This window comes from Anopheles nili, chromosome 3 (assembly GCF_943737925.1).
Source record: "Anopheles nili chromosome 3, idAnoNiliSN_F5_01, whole genome shotgun sequence".
Taxonomy (NCBI): Eukaryota; Metazoa; Arthropoda; class Insecta; order Diptera; family Culicidae; genus Anopheles; species Anopheles nili.
The window spans coordinates 61864785-61890450 of NC_071292.1; the positions used below are offsets into that span (position 1 = coordinate 61864785).

The window sequence follows — 25666 nt, forward strand, 5'->3', positions numbered from 1 at the left end:
GCATGCGCGTGTTGGGTGGCACGTGCATTCGAGCAGTCGCGGGTGGTAAATTTCGAGCAGCAAACCACGAACGGGCGTCACTGCCGCACCGGGTTGCCGAAAATGGTGTGGAAAAATCCCGAACCCGCTCGTGACGCTCCCTGACGTTAACGCTGGCCAGTTAACGGCGGTACCTCGTGGCGGCCGGTTGAAGCTCGTGATCGTGAATCGTTGGTGTACCGCGTTTTTGGGGCGGCTTATGGTTGTGTGGTGCTGTTCTGGGCTCGAACTTTTGCACCCTCTTTTCCGGTTAGGCATCCACGCGTGAGGCATCCACGGAACCTACGGAGCGGTGGAATACGAGCCTTGTGGTACGTTCTTATCCTTCTTTCCGGCACCCGTTTCGTGCGTTTGAATTTTCATCGACCCCTCTGCTCGGGAGTGTTGTGCCGTGATGTACGCCATCTCCGTGCTGCTGCTGATGATGATGATCTCCGGCGTGACAAACCACGTTCTACTTCACCCTTCGCGTAATCAGTGACGGACGTCCCTCGCAGGACGAGTGAATCACATGCACTCCCCCACATATATTATGATAAATTAAGCCCGGAACGAAGATAAATCGATGGCACTCGCGTGGTGGCGGTCGCGGTGGCACCCTAACGAGGTCAATGCTGCTGCCGTTGTCGTCGTCGTCCTCGTCGTGATGGTGACGCATCCCCGCGTGGCCAGCGATTTTGCACGGATACGTGCCCATCCCTCCCCGAAGTGACGTGACGGGATGCGCCCGTTAGTGACGGGCTAAGATCCGGCTCTTGAGACCCCATATGTGTGAGCTTGAATGTGTGTTTGTGTGCGTTTGGTTGTCGTGGATGTTCGAAGGACGAAGTCAGTCCATTATGACGCTGGTTCGGAGTGTGTCCTCGCCGTCTCAGTGGTGTCCTTCCAGCTGACGAACCAAACTCCAGCTGTTTCTTGTGGCCGCTTGGCGAGAGGCTGATAGTGGGCTGCAATCCGATTAAATGCTACGACCTCCATCCGTGGGCAGGTCACGGAACTAAGCGCGATCTGCTCCACCCACGGTGCCGCGATACCTTATTGACAGTTTTTGCTCCGGTGGGTCTCGGAGGGGGAACGAAAATGGCACAGAAGGATTAAAAAAACGGTAGCACGATGGCGCGGTTCGGTAATGTTTTCCACGAAAATAACAACCGGACCACCACCGGTGGGTGGTGATCCAGATGGTGGCGATTTTGATGTGACTCCGTCGAACCAGGGCGTGAGCGTAGGTTGAGCCACCGGACGAGTTCCACCGTGGTGAAGCGAAGTAATCGCGCGTGTACGAAGAGGGTTGTGGCGTTTGCGAAGACGAGTGGAAACCGCTCGCTGCACGGTGGAAGTTTGTAATCCGGCTTAAGTGTGGCACCCGACCTCGCGAGCGCTGAAACCGGAAAAGGTGTTTCAGTGGGTGGGAAACAAATCAACCAGCGGGGGTTGCTTCCGGTTTTGCTGTTAGCGGGACGCGTTTCGCGAACGATGCGAACAAATCCGACGAAATCGGGCGCGCAGTGAGCGTGGTATAATCGTAAATTAGTCACCCATTTATATGCTAAATATCGCTCGCTTTCGTGTGCGATGAAGGGTGGGCACGGACGAACGGGAGCAACACCAGAAAAAAAGGGAACAAAAAAACAACGAGTGTAAAACGGAAGCGACGGAAAGCAAACGGACCATTTTCCGTCTAGTTGGATTTGCTTCCAGCCGTCGGTGACGGTGACCGGGAGTCGAATGCTTTCGGGCTTAATGTCAGCGAGCCCTCGTGCCGGGGAATCAGCTTTTCGCCTTCCAATCACCCAACCGGTGTTAGCATCATCATCGCCATCATCGCCATCGTCATCGTCATCGTCATCTCCATCGACATTGGAAACAGGATTATCGTTAGTGGGTGAAAAAAAACGAAACGAAAATTGAAAGGAACTTAAGGAAAGCAAAAAAAAAACACACACACTCCCACAAGATGAAGAAATTTCCTTCTTGTGAACTGAAAAGGAAAACAAAATAAAAGTAAAAGAATATCGGAGTGCTGCTTGCCATTTTGTGCCTGTTTTTGCTTGCGTTTTTTTTGTTGTGCCACTCACCCACCCCCCCCAAAAAAAAAACAACCAAAACCATTCGATCGACTTCGGACGGGAATAATAATTCCCATCCGGTGTGCGAAAGCGCAACACATTTGGCGTGTGCTGATGAAAGAAATTTATCCACCATTCTCGGTGTACCATCCCCGGCACCTTCCCAGGGCGGGAGCTTTCAGTTACAATAATCGTAAACTTTGAATTGCCAGCTTGAGTTCGCCGCGTTCGCATGCTGCCCTAGGGGGGGTGCGAGGCTGCTTAGCGGCCCACGACCGGGCTGGGCGAGAAGCGCAAGCAGAAGAAAGCTTTCTAAGTTGTTTTTCGTTTACTTTTATTCGTGTGGACTTTTGCCACACTCCGGCTGCTTCGAGCGCGCGCGGTAAAACTTCTCACTTAGCCCTCGCGTACCCGCGGGTTTCCACGTTTTTCGTTTTCGGTTTTCCTCGCAGTCGGGCAACAAAGAAATTGAATTCCAACATTCCGCAAGTCACTGACGCTGATGCGCTAGGGGGTGGTGTGTGTGCACAGGAAGAAGCACAGGAAACACATCGTTATCAGCATCGCGGTTCTTCTTTTTTTTTGTTGCTTCTGGCACCGCAGAAGCGAGCGTGTTTGGTGGAGGAAAACCAGCCAGAAGATTTGATCCCCATTTTAATCTCTCACACCAACATCTCCAACAGGTCCCGGTTAAGCTTCGAAAGCGAGGCCTACTGCGTTCGGTGGTGCTCCGATCGGTGTGTGAAAGTGAGCAAATAAAATATTGTCTTGTTTGGAGCGCTCAAACACAAACCATAAACGGGTGATTGCGATGGCAACGGTCGCGCCAAGTGACGGTGTCGTGTGTGACGTGGGTGCGACGTGTTTGCGGTGATTGCGGAACTAGCGTCTCGTGCGGCCCGGCCAAATGGGCCGGTTCAGTGGCTCACGGAAGAGTTAGAGAAAAGGATCACGCTTTTCGACAAAAGAAAAAGATAACGAAAGCGAATCAAAAAACGTGGTGACACGCGCGAGTGCGTGCGTACGTACGCGTGTTTGTGTCTGTGGCTGTGTGTGGGTGGGTGTCAAAACAGAAGTGAAATAAAATTTCGGTGGCGTTTACGTTCGCCACCAGGCACCAGGGCTGTTGCTTCCGTCTCCGAGGGCTGCCATCGAACCGAGCCCCACCGGTCCGCAACCGGTGGTGCCGCTGGATGTGGCGGGAAAATGTGGCTGGAAAAGCTGGTGCTGGTGTACTTGCTGACGCTGTTGAACTCGCTCGACGGATACTTTCTGGATAATCACCACCTGCAGAACAATGGGCGGCACCGGAGAAAAGGTAGGTCGGTCACCGATGGAGGCGCCTGGTGGTTGACGGAATATCGAATTAGCCCGTGGGCGTAATTTCCACCGAAAAACCGAACCATTTTCTTCGATCATCCTCCATTCCGTCGATCATTTACTCACGCTTGGGCTCATCAATCCTTCAAGACGAACGAGCGGACAGGCAGTTTGCTTGTTTGAAATGTGCCATCCCCAGCACGAAAACCGTCCGAAAACCGCCGACCAGCTTATCGATTTTAGGGCCGCCGTCTCTCGTCGACACGCTCTTTAGCAAAACCTCCCGCGCAAGCAAGGGCCGCTGCGTCTTATCGCCATCGAGTGGGTGGCTTAAAGCACCCGGTGGCCAAAGGCGACCGGCGAACGGCAGCTTAATTAGTTTAGGATAAACAATTTAAACGTCACCGGGGTTCATTATTTCCTCCGTCCGTGGGCCAAGTGACAAGTGTTGTTCCGTTTCAGTGAAGCGACAGGAACCACCACCGGCCTTCGTTCCGTCAGCTCTTTCTCGTTTGGCTGTGAAAGTGAGCGTTTGTATGTGTGCTTTTGCTCGCTGCCACCGGTGACATTTTTCAAGACGCCGGCCGCAACCTTCGTGCTGGATTTTTCCACTCATCGGAGAGCTGTCGGTGCGAAGGGCAGCTCGGGAAAGGCGATTTGGTGGACGGTGGTGCCCGGCACGGTTGGACGGAAAAGCAGTTCCAGCTCATTAAAATTTCCGTCCCCGTGCGTCCCGTGCCGGTCACACAGCCCTCTCGGAAGGTTGACTTTCATTGAGCTGCGGAAGACTTATTGGATAAATTAATTACATTTCGGTTTTGCAGCCCGGGCCGAGGCAACGGTTTTTCCCGCGCACCGGGTGGGTGGAAAAAGCGAAGAAGAAAACAAAAAAGTTCCCACCAAGACAAAGCGGCAACCTTCAGGCGACGATCCGAGCGGTTCCAACACCTCCTCGCGAGCGGCTACTCGGGTTCTCTGGTGAGCTGGCCAAACGAGCGAGGGCAGCGCTACTTTCACGTCCTTGTAGCAAGCTTTCATACTCCCTCCCCCACATCGTGTTGGGGCGCCTTTAGGTTCGTGGAAAAGCGGGAACCACGACGGAACGGCAGCTCGGATGGTTAATAAATTCTTGATCAAGTACGCGGCTGATTGAAAAGTAAAAGTTTCCGACCGATAAAGCCCGGCTGGTTGGATTTGAAGATTTTGTGGGTTTCATTGTTCTAGCGCTGGGATGGGATGCGGGCGGAGATGAAGCGGGCCCCTTTTAGGACCTCATTGTCGGTTGAGTTTTGATGAGGTGCGTGAAGGAACCCCAGAAGAAGAGAATAATAATTTATTCGTGCGACATTATCGGCTCGCGGAAGGACGGGCTCATGGAAATTGGTGCTCCTTAGCGTTGAAGCTTCACAATGTCAGACGCGAATTAAAGGCACATCGGATCTTCCATAACCATTCTAACGTATTCCCCCCGTGGGACGGCGGGGGAGACGTTCTTATTGAATAGCAAAAGAAGCTTAAAACAATTTGCTTCCATCAGCGATGGATCGACTCGAAAGCTCTCATGATGCTCTCGGGTAGCAAGCGGAAACGGAACAAAATTAGCAAACCTAGCAAAGCCGACCAGCCGTTCGTTTTTGTTTGCACGGGTTTCGTGTCAGCCGTGTGCAAACATATGATGGAAAAAGTTTTGAAAACACACACACACACGCCAGTTCCCATTGCAGCCTGCCAGGCGTGTGCCATTATGATGACATTGTTACAAGCTTCTACCATTCAAACGGTGGCCACTCTCGCTTCCACCCACCCACCCCATCCCTCGTACAATCCCAATCAAATGTGCAAAGTGAAAGATAAAGTTTGTCTCCTGACTTTCTCCTCCACCCCAATAGAGGGTGGGTGCAATGCGTGTGTATTTGTATGTGGGCAATCAACTTCCCATCCCCATCCTATCAACCGACAAGCCTCAGTAAACTCAAACGGTGAGACGGCGAGGCTTCTTGGTTTCGCATGGTGCAAGTAGGGTGGTGGGTGGTGGGTGGTGGTTCCGGTGCGTGGACGCAAAAATACAAACAAAACACCTCCAGGCCCCGGGCGCCCGGGTACGCATGTTGCGCTGGGACGAAGCTTCGAAGGACGAGCCGTTCGCTCGTCAGCCGTTTCGTGCGGTAATTCGGTGGGCGGTTCACCCACGATCACGGGTGGGTGGGGGGGAGGGGGGAGGGTGGTGGCGAAGAAAATGGTGAAAAACTTCCCCAGAACCTGGAAGGCAGCAAGCACGTCTGAGGGAAGACCATTTTGTGCCGGTTTACCTATCGTTTGGAAACCGAGCCATTGCTGCATGGTTGGGGGAAAATTCAACCACCCTCACGTCGATCGAGAGACTGATCTGGGCCGACTGAAACTGAGGGCTTTACAGTTGGAGCCTCACCCCCCCCCCCTCATCCCTTGGAGTGCGAGGACTCCATTACACGTCCTGCAAACATCATTTGCAACGGTGGTGGTATTATATTTTTCCTTCTCCTGTGCCGTCGAGCAAAAGTTGACGTCGGAAAACCTTGGCCCGGTATTGTTTCAACCGCGGCGACAACGTGTGTACGAGTGTTTGTGCTTGTGCGTCCCGTACACGAAAGTGTTTCCGATTCCGGAATCCGTGCGCAACGACCCGACATGTGTGGGCGTGTGTGTGTGTGGGTGTGTGTGCAGTTCCGACGAGACGAAAGCCACCCCCCCAAACGGCCGACAATGGTGTGTTGTTTCATCGCCAGTGCTTTTGCAGGGGAGGACAACTTTTCCGCCCAGCCAGGGCTTAACGCCCCGAAGGAAAACCCCGCGGAAACCGATGGGAGATGCAGATTGTGGAATTTTGATAGTGTGTAATGAACATGTGTAAAATGGGTCAGTCCGTGTGTGTGTGTGTGGGGGAGTGGAAAAGGGGCGCAACTTCCGGTGCCCGTGTACGTCGTGGGTGTGTGCGCTTTGTTACAGATTTTTTTTTATTCGCCTAGAGCGGCTTTTGGCTCACCCCTCTGCTTTTAATAATGTGAAGCTCAGCTCGGAGTCAAGTCAATTGTGGCACCCGCTCGTGTACGGCACGGAAATGGTGGGAAGTTGGCGCGAGCCCTTCCGGCGGGGGTGTCATACGTAGGAGAGGAGTTTAAACTTTCCCACTCGGGGAGCGGTGCCTGGCCCATGAATTCGTGTGCGCCCCCTCCCAGAAAGCACTTTGTGCGATCGTTACAGCAGTGGCACAGCAAAATTTGTGCTGAGGAAGTTTTTCTTTCAGCAGGCCGATGGTTGAGAAAAACAGAGATCTTTTGCCCGCTCACTCACTCATTCACGCTCGTTGCCATGGCAACGTAACGGAGTGCTGAATATGGTTCATGGGAAAGAAAATAACACGCGCGAAAGAGAGAGACGAAAAAAAATCACCCCGTCAGCCTTTTTTTCTCGGTCAGCCTTTTTGCCCGATGAGTTTCACTCTGCGAGGAGTAGAGTAAGAAGAAAAAAAGACCACCATCCCGGATCCCATTAAGCAACACAAAAAAAGAAGGGGTAGGAAGAAGCAGCACCAGGAGTGCCTTCCCGGGTGGGCTTTACGGTGGGCCGCATACCTTAACCGTGGCCGGAATGTGTCACTTGAAGAGGGTCATATAGTACCGTCGCACTGGGCAGTGGGCTGTAGCCATAGGGTGTGGCGCAGGAGTGAAGCTCATGCAGCTGACATTCTGCAAGGTACGGTGGATTTTGAGCGCATGAATTTTGGAAGCGACAAAATATCCCGCACGGAATGCAAAACTTGCCCTGCGGGGACGCTTCACGAAGGTTAAAATGGTAGGATGGCTGCGAGCGAGTGACAGGGACCCCACCGAAACCGAAAACTGATTCCCGGATACACACACACATATACACAGGTTCCTCCTAAATCCTCCTACACTCCGTAACGAAGCCATGTCGGTAATTGACACGATAACCGGAATGTAACGCCCGCCATCCCTGTGCCCAAAAGGAAAAGAAGCGAAGAGGTGCTTTTATCACGAGCACGGCACGGTTGGAATGACTGTAATATTTTCCCTTTCCCGTACCACGTACTCGGGGGTGGAAAAGCGCTGAGATAAGGAAGAGAGAGAGAAAAAAAAGGAAGACGATAAACCTCCCACCCCCGGTAAGGACAGGTGCGGATGTACCGGATGTGTGTGCGAGCTGAAATTGTTTCCCCAAAATTTGCGCTAGAAGTCCATTAACGTAATGGTGTTTGAGCGGGTCCCACCGAATGGTGGGTACGGGCTTTTTTTTGTGGAATTTTTTGTAACTGGTTCTGGAAGGCTTGCTTGTAGTGTGGAGTAGAATTTTTTTTTCCTATCTCCGTTGGTTCGACGATCCTGACGATTGCTCAATTTATGCGCGTTCGTCAAGGAGTACATCACACACTTCCAGCTGGATGCTCATTTGGGGTGCAGCTTGAGAGTGCACATTTCAGGACATTTAAGGATTCACATTAAATGCACATTACAAGAGCTTCGGAGGGCGATGAGCAAAAACGAAAGCAGAGCCACATCGAATCCGTCGTGCTGTAATCGCTCAATCACAAAATGGCACAAGCTTCGTTCGACCCGCGGGGAAAGCGCACGTTTAATCGATTTCACTCACTCCATTTTGCGCATGAACGCTTAACCCACCCACGTCCCTTGCTCCTTTTTGATGTAATCATTTCCACGCCATTCGCCGCCCTTCGCCGTTGCAGTGGGTGTGAGAACGCCGAAAGCGGAAACATTACACGGCCTGGGTCGGGTCCTGACGTCGGGTTTTCGGGAAAATTAGGTTCAGTGGCGGATGTACAGGACATCCATCGAGCTGGAACCGGGTGGGCGATGGAATTTCACGAAATCAAGACGTAACGATCACTTCCGCCACCCACTCACCCCATCGGAACGGGGCTAATAAATGGGGGGAAAGAAGAATCGAGCGCGAAGACAATGGGCACGACAAAATTGATTTGCATTCGCAACCTTCAATGAAGCCCGGGAAAGGAGAAATCTCGGTGGCGCGGGAGTGATGAGCGCTCTTTCACCCCCACACCAAGCACGGGAGATGGTCGTGTCGCATTTCGCGAAAGCGGAAGTGGAAGATAATCGAAGACCTGTGCGCCACGGAATGCGGCGGCCGCGCGATTCGCAATCTGTTTCGGGTAATTGCGCCGGCTTCCGGAACCGTTCTTCTTGCTGCCTTTTTTTGCAGTTGTCTTCTTTCCCCAGCGGGGGTAATTCGTTTCATTCGTTCCGGATTTATTCATGGTGGTGTTTTTTTGTGTTGTTGCTTCTTTCCTTTTTTCTCTTTCTTCTACTCTTGCTTCCATTGCACTGTCAATGCTCGGGGAAAATGATTTAGCGCCGAGTGTAACCGAATGATGGGACGCCTGGTTGTGTAGCCAATTTACTCCCAGCTCACGGAACGGGGGCTTGCGAATGGAAACGGCATGTGGCAAAAAGGATGCACCACTTGCTCTAGTTCTGCAACGAAACAATAGCTCGAAGGCGTTCTCCCACCCACTCATGCCACAGGAAGCAAAAGGGACCTACGCGGATGCACGTTTGCACGAAGCGCGTTCTTCACCGCGTTCGGCTTCCGGTTTCCGGTTTGTGATAATGTGCAGCATTCTTCCGCGACACAATGCCCAACCCACCGTTCTGCTGGAAAATGGCAAATGATGTAATCGAAGCGGACACACTTACTTACGCTCGGTGCAAGGACGAACCCGCTCGCCCAAGGATTGTTCCGTGGATCGATAAATCGACGTTGCTGCCGCCCGGTTCACCGTTCATCGCGAGGCGCGAGTGTAATTTCGAGGCCCACCATAAACACCCCCACTTAAGTGGTACAAGATTTGTTGATGCAAATGCAATAACTCCTCGAAACCGCACCCGTTTTGGGGTCGCGAGTTAATTTAAAATGCAAAACCCGTTCCAAACGAAAACACGACCACTTTCACGCAATTCGAGTAACGGGCGACCTTCTGAGCGCAAAGCATATTTCATGCGAAAGGCTTTTGTGATTGTGCGTGCTCCTTTTTTGTGCCTCTTAAAAGCCTTTGTTTTGGGGTTTTTTTTTTTTCAATGTTTTGCCGTGCGGGTTTTTGTTTGCACTTGGCACATCAATTCTCGTAAGGCGTTTTCGCGTTCGTTCGCTCGTTCGCTCGCTCGCTCGTAGTTTTACATCTCCATCAATAAATGATGTCTTTCCGGTTTTGCGCGCGTCCCGGCACAAAGCACCCTCCGGGAAGGGTGCTTTTTTGGTTGCGCGTGCCCGTGGATCGAGCGCAAAGTGGATCGATATTTACGCTTTCGGCTTCCGGTTGAACGCGCGAGGACGGCACAATTTGCCGGAATTTTGAACCGAACCGTGAACGTGAACCGGAAGCTCTTATTAGTGCCACCAGTTGGATGTGGCGTGGTTCGGGCGGAATAGGACCACCGAATGAAGCTTCCCACCGATGGAAACACGACCAAGTGTCGTTTGCGATCGAGCGGAAACGGACCGGGTCTGTTCTGTTCTGTTCCGCACGCGAGCAGGCAAGTCGGGGAAGCGACGATTCACCCTGTTTTTCCGGTGTAAAAACACCGGAGTGTAGGCAAACCGTACGTGTGGTGAGTGAGAAGCAAAAAAGCGTTTCTCATACGGACGACCGAGTCGCTTCCCTGGACCGAGTTACAGCTTAGCGTCTCGGGTGTGCTTTCTGCTTCACGCTTCGACGCATGATGTGACGTACATTGTAGCGCTGACGGACGCTGAGCGTAATGATTTTCCAATCATGCTTTCGGGTGGGAAAACCATCGACAACAGGCTCGAGCTTCGGTGAATGCTGGGCCGGCCATGGAGATGGAACTGACGTGACTGTTCGGACCAGCGAATCATAACTGACGGATGTGAGTTAGATGGACGTGTGAGAGCAATAAAAAAAAGCACTCATACACATACCCAGAGCACTTGCTACTGTGGAAAACTCCATCAGCCCCCCTGCAGGACTCTAAGGGACGAGCGTTACGTTTAGATAACTGCCAAACAGGGCTAATTAATAGCCTTCACGGGCATGCATACGCACGGGAACCACCGACAGATTAGAAGTAAATTGGATCAACGAGCGAATTTAAACGTAATTGTGCTCGTTGAGTCGAACCGGGACAGATGCCAGCGCTTCATCCGGGATGCATCATCAACAGATGCAAAGCCCCGTCAAGGAGTTCTCGTGAAACGACGGCTCGTCCTTCCGGCGATGGGTTTCCAAAGAACGCGTTGGCGTTAGTTCCCCATAAAGCCCGGGCTACGCTTACCTGCAGGCTACGCGCGCAACGTTCGCATAATAATTAGAATAATTAAATGTTTTTCGGATAGTTGTGGGAACGTCAGCGACCCGAAGGATCGCTCCGTAACACGTGTCATTTTCCCGGCACGGAAGCACCCGAGCCCGTCACCTTCCTGCAGCTGCCGGGAACGGTGTTTTCTCGCACCAGATGTATGATAAATAAATCATCTATTAGCTGAGAGCCTCCATTACCGGGCACAAGGCCGGGCCAGGGTTTGGTGTGGATGTGTTGTGATAAGTTTTAATGAGCTTCACTGAACTTGGGCTCTCCCTCGGGGGCTTGGTTGCAAAATATGCAAGACGTGCGCATATGGGCGCTAGGAAGTTTGGCACCAGCGCGCCACCAGTTAAATACGCCCTTGTCGTGTATGCTCGTGCTTAAGACGCTTTTGTTAAGCGATAGTGGTGCAAAATGCTGCATACTTACGATGGTTTATGATAAGCCAAAAGCTCTACTTATGACGTGCACCGAACGCTTTGACAACTGTCATTGCAACCACATTAGCTTGGTTAAACATAGTAGGCCATGACGATGCGTGGTTCCGAAAACCTGACTCTCGTTAGGTTGATTACATCCAACAATCTTTCGCAACAACTTGAGCCATAAATCTGGTAAAGAAAAAAACCCCACAGCTTCACTGTAAGTAAGAAAGCAAATGTTTACTAAACCCTGAGCTCGGTGTTGCCCAAATAATAATTTGTCTCGTGAGGATCGATCCTCGAATCCTGTGCCATAAATCTTGCCCGGAAAAAGGCCTCCACGGTGTGTTCTCCTTCGTGTGATATCGACATCACCCCCCCAAATGGCGTGGTGTTGTGTTTCAGTGCCGCTGCGACCGGCCGTGCCGCTCGAATGACCGCCCCATTTTGACACAAGTGCGACCGGGGAACTGCTCGGTATTAATTGCGCTCGACATCTAATCACTTGACTCACCCCACCGGGGTGTCCTTTCGCACTCGCAGGCAGTATGTATCCTTCTTAACGGCGGCTTGTCCGTTGACCAGCCAAGGTCTTCAGGCACTGTCACTGAGCGGTGAAGAAGCGGATGAAAAAAGCAAAACTCCGCCATCGGTCCCGTAGGGGGATGTGTTGCGCCTTTTCCTGCCATCTTGTTCGCTTCACTCAAGTTGGGCTGGGTAAGGAACTTGTCTTTTCCGTCTCCAACGGGCCGATGTCAACGGCGCGGGTATGTACACAAACACTTTACCCGCTTTACTACGCTGGGTCGAGAGCGACCGCAAAAGCGCGGCGAAACCTGCTCGGGTAGCAGCTAGTTTATTGGCCTTTGTCGTCTTCGCCGGTTTGCCGCCGCTCCGGACGCAAAAGCTCGGGCCCGTGCCGTTCCCAATTTATCTTTTCCAGCCGAGTGGATTCTGTGGCCGTTTGTTTTGAGGTTTTACGGGTGGGTGAGCTGGGCGAGAAAGCCATCCTCAGCGGGCACTGAAGTCATCATCGTGCCTTTGGTTTTCGGGAATGGATTGCTCCCATCAGTCACCGAGCGGTATCGATGGGAATTGCGATAAGACGTCTCGGGCGATGAGCAAAGAGAGTAAATTCCAGGCGAAGCAGTCGAGCTGATGCTGAGCCAGCACACCATGGCTGTATCGATCGGTACGACGGCCTGTAAGCGAGCCTCTCATCAGCATTTCCAAGCCAAAGGACTTCTTTTTGTTGTGGTTTCTGCCGTTCGTTTCGTCATCGCGCAGTGTTATTTTCTTGGGACAATATTATTCCAGTTGGAAAAACAACTCCTTTCAATCGGTCTTCTGCCAGTTTTTCTTTTCTCGCTCTCTTTCGTGCGCTTCCGTGTGGTTTCACTGTCCACTAAGATGTTTACATTGCGGTGTCCACCCAGCGTTTAAGGAGTCTTCGGATTCCCGTCCCCGGGTTGGCAACAATTGATATTTTCCCTAAACCACTTTCGAGCGGCCCGCTGTCAGTTATCCGTAAAGCAAAGAAAACATCACCGGGACCTGGTTTTTTTTTTTGAATTCGATCGTTTGCCACCCCAAAATCCCCCTTCGAGTTGATTTCTCACGTACATTTTTTGTTGTTTCTCGACGTGACTCACTCCACACACACGCACCGACTTTGCGCGCTTACGGTACGAGGAAAAAGGTCGAGATAACTTTAAAATCCATCAATTATAGCGCTAATGCCAGCGCTTCATCGCAGCAAGGATTGGGCAGCGCAGGATACCGAACTTTCGGTATCTGCTCGCTGGCCATCAGTCGGTCGGTACGGGGCTACCTGCGACGTCCGTGCTACCATTTGATCCTGCTGCTTCCGTCGGGATATGCCGATGCAAAGCAGGTCCAATCGAACGGGCGATTGCGCTGCCAACGCCAGCGTAATCGTGGATCCCACTGGCTTCAAAGTTTTCCCGGACTGCGTGGGAAGCGGGCAGAAAGGTGGGCAGCTAATCTTCACTTTCGATCTGGGATTTTTCTCGATCCACGCCAAGGAACACCGGAAACTGGTCCGGCCCGGGTTGAGCGGGGTTGAGCAGCTTTCGAGAGCGATAAGGGTGACCTGGTTTAGCTTAGCGAGGGCGTCCTTTTTCCGTAGAAAGCAGCCAAACAGCAGGAGGCTGGTACGTGGCTACGAGGTGAGCAGAAAACTTTTAAAACCTCCCCCGCACGGACTCCCACTCGTGGCCATTTTTCCGGGGGCAGATGACCACCACGAACGGTTCGCGGGTTCGGTGTGGAAGTGAAAATGTTCAACCCTTTTTCCTTTTACCACCTGCTTCACTATCGTGTCGTCTCTTTTTTGTCGGGTCTTGTGCTTGTTTCTTCCATTTTTGGCGCATTTCCTGACAGCTGGAGATGTTGGGAAGGAGGGACTCTTGTCGTGCCAAAAGTTCAGATATTTATAGCTAAAACAAGGATCACGGCTGTCGCGCCCTGGGTGAGACCACCTTCGAACAAGATTGGTGATAGCGGCAGACGTTCACAAACGCCATTCCAGAGAGAACGGCGTCAGAATCGAGCCCCCGATCGAGTCCCAGTGCGCCCAGCAACATTATCAACGGCATTTGTATGCTAATGAATTGAGGAAGGGGTGAGAGGCTTTTGCGAAATCTGCCCACACACCCTGGAAGGGGTTGCATGATGGAAAATCCCACCAGGGTGGCCCAAACGAGGTGACAAATTCCAAATCTACCGTGGATAATCTTTATCGATTTCTTTGCAAGCTTTCCGGAAGGGCTCTCCCGTTTCCGGTAAGTAATTAAAATTAGCCTCGTTGGAAGCAAGAAAAGAGTTATGATTGGAACGGGAGTAACACCTTGCTACTCACCCTATTGGCCCTACTCGGACGCCGCATTCGTGAGGTGATGTATTTTATTTCTTCTAATTCAATGACGCCCCTTAAGTGAAATGGAGACGGACGGCCTTTAAAGCACGCTGCTCATGAGCTTCGGGGCCGCTCGTCGGTTCGTTTTCATTAACGCCACGGCAGCACGCTCCTTTTTGGCACGTTCAATTTATGGCCCATGCTGGGTGGACCACATTCCACACCAAGGCGCCTGGGGTTGGAGAAAAATGGGAAACACTGCACTGGAAGCCTTCGGGTAAGCCGCACCAAGAAGTGATGCAGACCGGTGCAGATTAGAATTCATTACCCTCAGCAAGCTGCTGGTACGCCTCCGGGATGAACCGGTTCGTGGCAAACAACACACCATCTGCAACATCAGCAGCAGCAGCAGCAGCAGTACCATTCCTTCGTGCTGCAGGGTTGGCACGGCGCGGAATAAATGGAATCCCATTCGTAGCTTTTATTGCCATCGTTTGCATGCTCGTGCAGCTGAAACCGACCGATGGTGAGTGCCAGGTTCCTTGAGGCGAATGGGGATGTTTTTTCCCCCTTCCCCCGAGGGTGATTCTCGTTCTTTCCCACCCACCCACCCATCTACACTCGGTGCTACCAGCTGAATGGTATATTAAAACCTAATCAACCCGGACACGTGCACGACAACGGGTGATTCGGTGGAATACAAAAAAAAAACTATCCCTTCCACCGATGGTAATATGTTTCTCCGTTTCGGTCGCCATGGTGACGGTACTGCCACCAGAGACAGCAGGAATGCAAATAAATAATAGCAAAGCAACCCTGCTTCAAACAGGTCGCTCGTTGTGGTTCAAAGAACGCACCGCGGTTTTGCTTTGATCATGGTTATCCCGGCGGGAAATGGGTTTTCCCCCGGCAAGCACGGTGCCTTTTCCCGAGTTTCACGAGGCACAGGAAACGGCGCAGAAAAAGATAATCCCTCTCTCAGCTCAGTCTCAGGAAGCTTTCTCGGGCCCGGCTATCGGACCGATCGGGCACATTTTCCGGCGTAAACTCTTCATTACTATGGTGGAAACGATCCGGGCATGGGTACGGCAGAACGAACGACTTAACACCCACCCTGCGACCCACCCTGCGCAATGATCCGGGGCCATAATGTTATTTTGTATTTATTGCTCACTGTTCGTCGGCACCGACCGTCGGTATTCGGAATACACAAACCAAACGTCCACAAAGCAGCGGGACGGAATCGAGTATTTCCCAGACCGTTGTGGTTGATAAAACGTACGCTTGCTAGTCGCGAGAAACCGTAGGCCTTTCGAGCCTATGGCCCGAGGTAAGGTGCTCATGAAACATTCACCCGTGTGCTTTCTTGTGGGGGTTGGGCGAGTTCGTCCGGGTGTTCAGTACGACAAGCGCGAGCGCTAAAACCGGAAGCTCTAGTGCCGCAATCGTTCGATATCTAATGCGTCTCTTTCTTTCGCGCGCGTGCAAGTTCCCGTTCGGTTTCGGTCGCTCCGTACCTTCCGGAGCCGTAGTGCGGAGAGGCGTTAATAATTAAGTAACATTTGTATGAAAATTTATTCCAATCACATCACGCTAGCGGCATTATTTTCGCTCTGCACCAACTGCTCGCTGGTGTATGCGCTTGCTCTCGGGCGTACACATTTGCGGGTTGACCCCTATTTTTCTTTTGTCGCTTCCTTCCTGTCACAGCTCCCGAATCCACCGATACTGGGACAAATGCTCTCCTCCTCACGCCTGTTTTTTTTTCTCACTAGTGTTTCGTGATTCAGTGCATGGCAGCGGTCGAATGAGGGGATCAAAATGGTACTTCTTTCTGCCGTTTTGCTTCCCGCCGGACGGAACGTCCTTTTTGGCTGCGCGCGCGAAAGGCCATCCGAGTGACGGGTTTCGTCGTCGTAAAAAGCACGGCACATAAAACCACAAATTCAATTTCATTTTCCCTCACTTTAGGGGAAGAGGAAAACACTCCCATCCCCCGAGTAAACCCAGTTAGCATATAAAAGGGGCACTGTCAACAATGGGACCTCTTCCGGAACATATTTTCCACCGACCGGGTAACTCCTAGGCATCCCGGTAGGTGCAGTATGGAAATTGATCGCCATCCTGTGAACGTGTGTGTTTGTGTGTGTGTGTGCGAGTGGGTGGTGAAGACCCCCAATGGCTACAATTATGACGAACGATGATGGACTCGTTGCCGCCTTCCACCCAGGCGCATGGGAGGAAGCGAATCCATTATGGAAAATATGATGGAGGCGCCCAGTACCTCACGTGATGTACGGCAGAGCAGCGATGGATGTGGGATCAATTTTCCCGCTCGTTTGACCCAATCATCATTCAGATGATTAACTTTCGTTCACTCATCAAAGGAGATCATCATCAGTTTCGGGGAGGCTTTTTGTGTGTATGCGCGCGTGTGTGTATGTGCCAATGGCACTTTTTTTTTCTTCTCCCCAACCGATACGAGGGGTTTATTTAGATAGAGAAGAAGCGATGGATGACAAAAAAAAATGCCCCACCATCAGCACGCGCAACCCGGGCCAAAGTCGCAAGATTTGGGAAAATATTGTCATTGTGACGGTTAGCTTTACCTTCACCTTCACCGCCCTCGTTGGCCGTGTTTTATTTTTTTCTTTCCGTCCCCGTTACATTCACCACAGCAGAAGGGAAGATTTATGGGGCCATCCCTTTTTTCCTGCCGTGCGGCGAGCGCCAGGCAAGTGAAAGTGACTTTCACGTTTTGAAGGGATATGATAAATCTTCACTCACCATTCACGTTACGGTGCGGCCCCGGGATTATCCTTTACGGTGCCATTCTTCCGAGAAGTTGGAGCCATTCGCGTGAGCAAAACGGGCTTACGGGGGCAAGAGAGCACGTTGAGCGAGGGAAGAAAAAAAAACCCCAAAACCAAGCCCTCACAAGCCTGCCCAAGGTAGGACGGCGGAAAGGTAAACCAAGATATGACGAGCAACAAAAAAAAAGCAGAAGAAAAGAGATAAGTGGCAATAAAAAGGGGAGAAAAAAGAAGCTCCCGAGAAGTGCCCCACGGTCCTTGGCCTGGGAAGTTTCGTGCAATGAAAGATGCCGCGCGATACAATTCACGGTGTTTCTGGGATATTTCGCTACGATTCCGGACACATGATGGATTGGGCGGGTGTGGGACACACGATCGAGAGCCAAAAAGGGGTTTTAAAGGACATACTGCCGTTAGGGAGGGCATCGGCCGCGGCCGACACGACTAGCTTACGAATGTCACGCAAATGGGTTGCGCAAATCTGAATGCCAAATTTATACCCCCCAGGGAAGGAGGCGAAAATAAGGGGTTGTAGAAAATATGGTCCACCATGATTCGCAAGCGGTGGGTCGCTCCGATGGCAGCAAACAGTAATAAAACATAACTCCCCTCGCGTTAGTGGCCGGGCTCTGTGTACCGAGCGTCCGTACCCGTCGTCGTGCGTTTATCATTTTTATTTCCCGCCACTTGTCTCGAGAGAGAGAGAGAGAGAGAGATCATATTTTTCACATTTTCCAGTGCACTGGCCACGTCGCGGGGATAACGTGGCTTGGGGCGATATAAAACGCTCCAATAAGCATACATCATGTGGCAGCGATCGAAACACTTGCCGCCTCTGCAATAATGAGGCAGATTATCGTTGACAAATTGGCTCAGCTCGATGGTAAGTTATGGAGCACCTTTTAAGTACCAGGCTCATGCCAGGTCGTGTAATATCGTTTCCTCTAACGACGCCTGGTGTAACGTCAGAAAACCCACGATGGGTGCGATCCACCGCCAGTGAGCCGCCCAATCTTATCATCTAATTAAAATTTGCGATTTCCCCGCCGTGCAACCCGCGCATTAATTAAAAAGTTTTACAGTGTTGGATTTTTCTCGCTCACTGCATTATGCAGCAGCAGCAGCAGCAGCAGTGCGCTTCTTGGTTGAATATTTCTTTTCTTTTCACAGTACGGGTGCCCCGTGTCGAGTGAAGCCGTTGCAACGGACGGCAAAGCGAACCACTAAAAAGTATCCCCAGTGTCCTGCTTAATTTGCTTCACTTGTTACACACCCCGTAGTGGGTCGGGTGTCCCCGGGTGGGTGCTTCATTAAAAGCGAAATTTCTTAATTCCACTTCAAATGGCTCCCAGATCAACAATTTCCGACGTGCGGTGTTGCGCTTGGCGCAACGGTACGCAGGTGGTCAGAGATTGCGTCTTTGCGTCGCGCAAGGACACGCGCGCCCGTACCGTCCCATGCGCAACCAACTGGCACTTGGGTTGGGAAGGCGCTGGGAACAAGACCGACTGCACTTAAGGGCAAAAGTCCGGTTGAAGTTTTGGTCCAAAGTTTGAGCCATTCTGGGAAGGCGATGCTTGCCTTTCTAGGGCACGAGTCACGAAGCACACGAACCGCCTTCACTTTGTACCAACCCCCAGACGACGCCTGATGGGTGCATAATTTATAGCCCACCCACCGGTCCGACGGTTCGGTATGACAAACGTCGGTCCGTCCGGTGCGGTTCCTCGTACGTTCCGTCTCGGGCGCTCACCTGACGGCGCGTGCAATAAAAAGCCATGTTCGGTATCAATCATACCGCAACGGAAGAACAATCGGTTCGTGTAGTTGGCAAATCCACATGCCGCCTGGCAGGATTAATGTCTCGTTTGCCACCGGTTCCCATGAAGCGCCGTATCGGAGCGTTTTCTTTGTCAGCGGTGACCCGACGTCGGAGGCGTTGGGCAAATGATTTCCTGTGCACGTTTCCAGGCACTCCAGACTCGGGGTGCCATAATTTATGGTGACAAGGAAACAATGAATCAATTACCTTTCTTGCATACATTACGTCGAAGAATCGGGGGGGAAGCGTAGTATGGCACATACTTTCTGGGTGTCCCTGGGGGAATCCAGACACCGTTACGAGAATTCTTACAAGATGGACCGCTCGGCCCGGCACGGGTGGATGACAAATAGGACTTGAGCCACTGCTGAAAGATCTTGAGCTTTGTCCGTGAAGCTACTCGGTCGCAGGTCTTAGCCTGACGGCTGACAAGCCGTGATAGGAAGCGATAAGTGTGTCCATCTTCTGTAACGGAGAAATCGATCAGAGAATCCTCGTTCAATTGGCTCAATTGTGTGCCCACGGTAAATAGACGAGCGAGCGAGCCGTCTTTCATCATTTCGCAAATGGTGATGATTATGGTGCATGAAGGTGCCCTTTTTGACATACGCGGGTGTATTCGCTTCCGGTATTCATTGACATTCAATCAGCGCTTATCAGCCGTTCGGCACATTCACGGGGAGGTGACCTGATTTTTGGATTATTTTTTTTTCTTTTGCGGGTAGAATTCATCTGCATTACGGCTGCCTTTAGCTGGATTCAGCTTCTCACGAAGGAAACTAGCGTCTCTCGACACTCAATCAAGCCTGGCTATCGAGCCGTCTATCGAGTTTGCTCATTTTCCAGCCGGATGTGCACGTGATACGCTGCATACGTTGTTGAAACAAGTGATTGCCCGCGTTTCTCCCATACGACCGGGTGTATGTAAGCGTTAGCGTGGTTGTAACGATCGCACCGTTGCCTTCAGATTTCCGGCGCTTTGGTAGCAAAGACGGAGCAATTAGGCCTTACAGCGTTCGATTGCTTTTAACGGCACCCGGATCGAGAGCTTTTGGGATGCACATTTCGATCCGTGCTCGTACGATGTGGCATGCGTTTGATTTCGGATTTCTCGTTTGATTGGCTTATTCAACTTCGCTTCCGGTTTCGGTGCTGGTTGGGAAGGAAACTCGGAAATCAATTTTCCGGCAGCCCATCATCGATCCATGTCTGCTCCGTTCTATGTTAAATGAGAGAAAGAGAGAACTGGCAGCGGGAGAAATTGTGCGCATTCAAACGTCTTTTTAACCCCACCCAGCGTAATGTGGCAACTACTCGATTCGGCACTAGCTCATCCATAACGCGCTTGTGCTGTGCAGAAAGAAACCTGAAATCGAATTAAATAAACACAAAATGTGAAATTACGCCACCCAGGACCACAACCACCAGACTAATTATGCGACCAGAGTCAGTTCGCATGACGAGCGGCGAAAGCGAGACGAGCGTGCGTTCCACTTGACAAGGATCCTGGGCCACCCGGGCTCTTATCAATGTAGCGCGGCCCGCAGTGAGCAAGCAATAATAAGCCCTGTAATTAGGTATGTCTTGTGGTTTGATTACCCAGCGTCGAGGGGCAACATTACCATCGGTGGTTTGTCATTAGTCAGTTTGCTTCCGGCGTGCCTTCCGAGGCGCGGGCCCGGCTCGGGAAAACAGCTTTTATCGTGTCGCCAGACGCAAGCCAACAATACAGCGAGAGAGAGAGAGAGAGAGAGAGAGAGAGAGAGAGAGAGTGAGCAGGAATGGCAAGAGTGTGGCATTGATGCGTTCTTAATGGGACGGAAATTTTGCAGGGCAGCTCGCCGGAAAGTTGTAATAAATGTTAATGCAATCACGATGATCATCATTTGTGCTGGTGATGAAACCACTCACTGATTACGCGAGTGCTGCTCATTGTTTCTGTCGCCGACTGTGGGCCTCAATGGCGTAGCAATTAGGCTGCTTAGCTTCGTGCGTTTCGTGGGTTTTTTGGTGGTTTTGTAACGAGCCCAACGAGCACACAATGTAAAAAGCATGCTGCAGCGTCGTCTTTGGAATGACGTGTCGAAAACGATACATTGTTACGGTGGCACAAAATTGAATTAAATACAAGTATCAATTCAGCTTCTTTTTCGTACTCGAAGCTTTCGTGTAATGAACTCCCAAAAAACCACAAGCGCAAGCACGATCTTCGAGTCATACTGGTTGTAGTCTTTCACTGCAAAAAAAAACCCACGGAGCGAGCAATAACCGCTACCGGCGATGTCATTTCCGTCAGCGTCAATTTGGAGGTAAAGCCTTGGAAGCAACTTTTCTGCGAATGGCAGGAAAAACGCAAACTCCCTCTACGCGGGAAAACGAAAAGTCGTGTTCGCTTTTCCCCGTTCGCGTACGCGAGTCCCTAATTATGATTATACGCGACGCGCGACGTTGATGGCGATGACGAACGCGAAAAACACGCAAAATGTGCCAATTCAGGGGCTCATCTTTCGCGTCGCAAAGGGCCTTTTCTTCGTTTGTGATAACTCGAAAGTAAGCGCAACGACAGAAAAAAAGGCAACACGCGCGCCTATACGCCAAGCAAATGCAAGTTCGCGGTGTGACTTGGAAGGGAAATTACCCGAGCGACACGCGGACAGAGCAGGTGATGCCACCGGAAGCGCGAGTACCACCCGGGGCGGATGCGGATTAAAGAAAGCAAGTCAGAGCAAGACAGTGAAAGAGAGTGAGAGAGTGAGCGAGACCGAGAGCGGAAAATTTAAACTTCATTACGACATGATATTTGCATTTTCCGCCCATCCGGAAGGATGCGCCTTTCCCGCGCGGGTACGATGGCAGGGATGTTTTATTGCCCCCGGATGATAATAATCGGGCCGCGTTTGCTAATCCAATTCAGCAAACGATCTGTCGCCAGGGCTCATTAATCTTCCCCCGGACGGAGGCTGGCCCGTCGGTGTCGTCCTCGTCGTCGATGATGCTAAAATGTCGCCCGCGTACATCGCGTTTGAGCCAACCTTCCAGCAAAGATTGCGTTTCTTCCGGTCGCCGTGTGGCTACCGGAATGTGTTTTATATCTCGTCTCGAATACATTCGAGTTTCTTTCTTTTTTCTTCTTCTTCCGTTACAGATTCTAACGAGGCGAAGGCAGCACACAGAAACTCATTAGGTCCATTACAAAGTCAATTTATTACTAAGAATAACACTAGAGTAATTAGTCAACGAGGAGGCCTAGCGGTGCTGCCGTGCAGCGTCACCATGACAACACCAGCCACTGTAAGTAAGTATTTTGTTTAGTAAAACGCTTCGGTTTGCCTTGGTTTCGTTTCGTTCGTAAGTGATTATTTGTTCGACCACTCCCTGTTGTTGTTTTTTTTTTTCGTTCGTACTAACCTTCTAAGTTGCCGTTTTGCTGATGATTTCGCTTCTGTTTTTCTGTAATGTAAATTTTGTCACCCTTAACTGTCTTAACGTCCTCATCCAACGTCCTCGGCCAATGATTAATTACGCCTACTGTGTTGCCTACAGTTGGTGTCTCCTTGAATCTATTCACACTGAACAATTGAATGGTCATTTGTTCGTAACCGGTCCTTACGGTTAATAGAACCAAAGAGTTCGAGTGTCCCTGAAACTACGGTAATGGGATAATAAGCCAAAAATAATACAAGGCGTACTATCACAAAATTGACCATGGAATTATTAGTTGGCGCCTTGGAAGTTCTGAATAACTTCTGTTGCTCCACGAGACAGTTTTTCTTTATGTGCTGTGTAAGTTTTGTGTGTACCATATGCAAATATTCACAGGCTTTTCCACGAAAAAGACCGCGTGAGATTGCTACTTGAATACTAAACCAATACAAAACCCCCTGTAAACCTTTCTGTGCAATGTGATGGCGTATTGTTTTGCATCTGGATAGCCACCATTTCGAAGGCTTCTGATTTGCAGTCAGTTAACCGCAAATTTTATGCCTTTCCCTGGAAGCATGCATTGGAATAGTGCAACAGTTGATTGTCCTGCCAATTCACATCTGTATTGTCTCGATCACGTTTCTGTGGGCTACGGTACTAATAGTACTAAGCCAGCGATAAAATAGTACCAAGAAAATCCATTACCAAAAAAACAAACCACCGTGTGGGCTTTCATAACCCAGTGAAGGTGAATTTTCAAGCTCCTGTACACGGGTCCTTGAACCGAGCCGAAACCAATTGGACAGGATACGATAGTCATCGAACCGATTGATTCCCTGCCCGTGCTTTCGCTCGAAACATTCTACCAGCCAACAGGAAAGATGGTAGCAAACCGAAAATAGCCTGGCTTTGTGGTTGAACATCCTGAACCGGGTCGGAATGCCGAATCCCAATCGATGACATCTGGAGCCATCCGGAGACGTTCCACTCTCGGAACCTGCATCACGATTTTCTGGGTCAACAGATACCGATGTCGATGTCGATGGTTATTTATTTCGCCTTCTCATACCTGGAACTGCTATTGGTTTTGTATTTTTCAACCTTTGACCAAAAGAAAAAAAACATCCACTCGTACGTTGTCCGAATGAGCCTAAAGCCCACTAGTGAGGCGCTTGTGAGCTGTTTTTTTTCCACTGATCACACCCAACGTGAAAAAAAACGCCCTTTCCAATCGATCTCCATCGCTGCGCCAAAGGTTATCGGGCGTTTTTAATCTAGAAAAGGGGCGCATACTGTTTTTTTTTTGTCGACTTCCGAGATGGAAAGCCCATTTTTTTTTCTTTCTTTGGTATTTTTTCTTGCTGCTCGCCCTCAAAAAGCTCGTTTTGAAAACGCCGCTATCTGGATTGTAAAATTAAATTGCTACAACATTCTTTCGCCGTGCTAAATTTATATGTATATGTATGTGCCCTTTTTCGACCTCTTGCTCTTCTTCTTGTTGCTCACCGTACGGCCGTTTCGATCAATATCGAACCGAACGGACCGCTTTTTGGGCCAAGTGCTGCTCACCTTCTGTTACTGCTGCTGATGGGCCGCGTTCGAGCAACCCGGCAACCCGGCAATGGCAAGCAGCCGTCTACCGAGCAATTACAACAAGTGAAAATTTAGGAATTTATTGCTAATTGAAATTTTATCCACCATTGCGCCACCCACGATGCCGTCCCGTGGGAAAATACGGTATCACCCCCTGGACCGGTATCAGAAAAAGGGCTACAAAGGCCTGCTGACACTGATGGCAGCGATGTTGCAGCCGGTGGCACCGGCGAAGGCTTGTAAAATTCGACAAGTACGGTCAAGTGAGCCGGTCGAGTTTCACCGACAGCTTCACCGGCACTTCGCTAGCTCCCGAGTGCTCGCGTTTGGCTCGTGTCTTCCGGGCCGCGGTCGCAGGTCGCAGGGAAATGGGCTTGAAATTAAATTTTCACTCACTTACGGTGCCCTTCACACCCACCCGAATGAAATGCTTTCATTAGTTTTGGACCACCCCCTGACTGCTTGTCTGCTTGGTCGCTATCCGCCTACACACACACACACCCTTCATTTAACCACCCACCCACATCCCCACCAAAAACGCCCTGATACAACGCAAACTTGATCGTGTCTCCGCCCGGTGGAACGCTCCCGTTCCGCTCGCCGGCTGCCGGTTTTCGGTTTTTCCGGCCGGCTTTTTCCGCCTCTCCATTTCCCACGCAGGTGTCCTGGTTCCGGCGGAAAGACTACCAGCTGCTGACGGTCGGCCTGTCGACGTACAGCAGCGACGATCGGTTCCTGGTGGAGCACACGCGCCACCTCGGCAACTGGGCGCTGCGGATAAAGAACGCCCGAAAGGAGGACGAAGGACTGTACGAGTGCCAAATTTCCACCCATCCACCCCAGTCGATATTCATCGAGCTTAGGATCGTCGGTAAGTGTGGGTTGGGGTAAGGAAATTGAACGAAAATGGGGGGGGGGGATTCATTTCTCAGTGGGAAAAAAGAAGAATCGAACACCTCTTCATGGAGGCGATTTAATCGATTCCGATTGTGGATCTTTTGTGGGCCGTTGCGTACCTGAGCCCGAGGAAATGTAATTTATATGGAAATTTGCGATGAATTATTAGCCACCAAAGGGGGTGGGAGGGCCACCACCCATATTTTTTTGTTTGTCTGTTTGTTTGCCTTTCTCCCTCATCCGATGGTACTCGAAAAGATCAAGCATGCGGCTCGTTGATCTCGCGATTTTGTGACGATGACCCATTATGGCATGGTTTGGCGTGGGATATCGATCCGATTTTTGCATACATTTCACGAGCTTCCAGGAACCCGGAGCGTTATGATGCAATCGAATGCGGGTGGTTGGGGGTCTCTTGTTCAATTTTTTTTTCATTTCATCTCACCTCCATATTCCACAGAGGCGGTCGCCGAAATTCTCGAAGCACCCGACCTGCATATAAACGAAGGCTCCACGCTGCGACTGGAATGCAAATTGAAACGTGCCACCGAGAGCCCGCTGTACGTCTTTTGGTGAGTATTTACTAGCTGCTCCGGTTGATCGGTTATGAAAGATTTATGATACGATGCCAGGGAAATGCGCTACAGTGGATGGTGCGCTTCAGCGAGTGGTCGAGAAAGTATGAAAGAAAAAAAACCTTCCACCCTTGTTTGCGCTTGCAAACGAATGCTTCGATCGGTGACGACGGCCGAAAGGAAATAAATAAATATCCGTCAAGTGGCAAACCGTCGTCGCCGTCTTCTTCGGTGGGTGGATAGACCCGACCTCGCGGTCCCGATCGCATCGTGCCCCGATGGGGTGGCAAAATTTATGATGAAATGCCCCCCAGGCACAAAAACCCCGAGCCCGCGGGCTCGTTTGATGTAGCGCAAGATGAAACGGATCCAATTCCGGACTGCGAGTCTTTCCCGGCCGCACCACGATGATCGTCGGTATGCAAGGAACCTGCGCTCAGTCACGTCCGCTTTTCTGCCG

General features: G+C 51.0%; 1 protein-coding gene across 1 annotated transcript in view; it reads left to right on the forward strand.

Moving 5' to 3' along the window:
* The first annotated feature begins 3314 nt into the window (after window positions 1-3314).
* The window catches only part of LOC128725637 (titin-like), a 35030-nt gene continuing 12678 nt past the window's right edge, over window positions 3315-25666 (forward strand). The window contains exons 1-4 of the mRNA XM_053819397.1: window positions 3315-3426; window positions 21864-22009; window positions 24395-24605; window positions 25092-25203. Of these exons, the coding sequence (XP_053675372.1) occupies window positions 3315-3426; window positions 21864-22009; window positions 24395-24605; window positions 25092-25203 (581 nt within the window). The remainder of the gene's footprint in view (window positions 3427-21863; window positions 22010-24394; window positions 24606-25091; window positions 25204-25666) is intronic.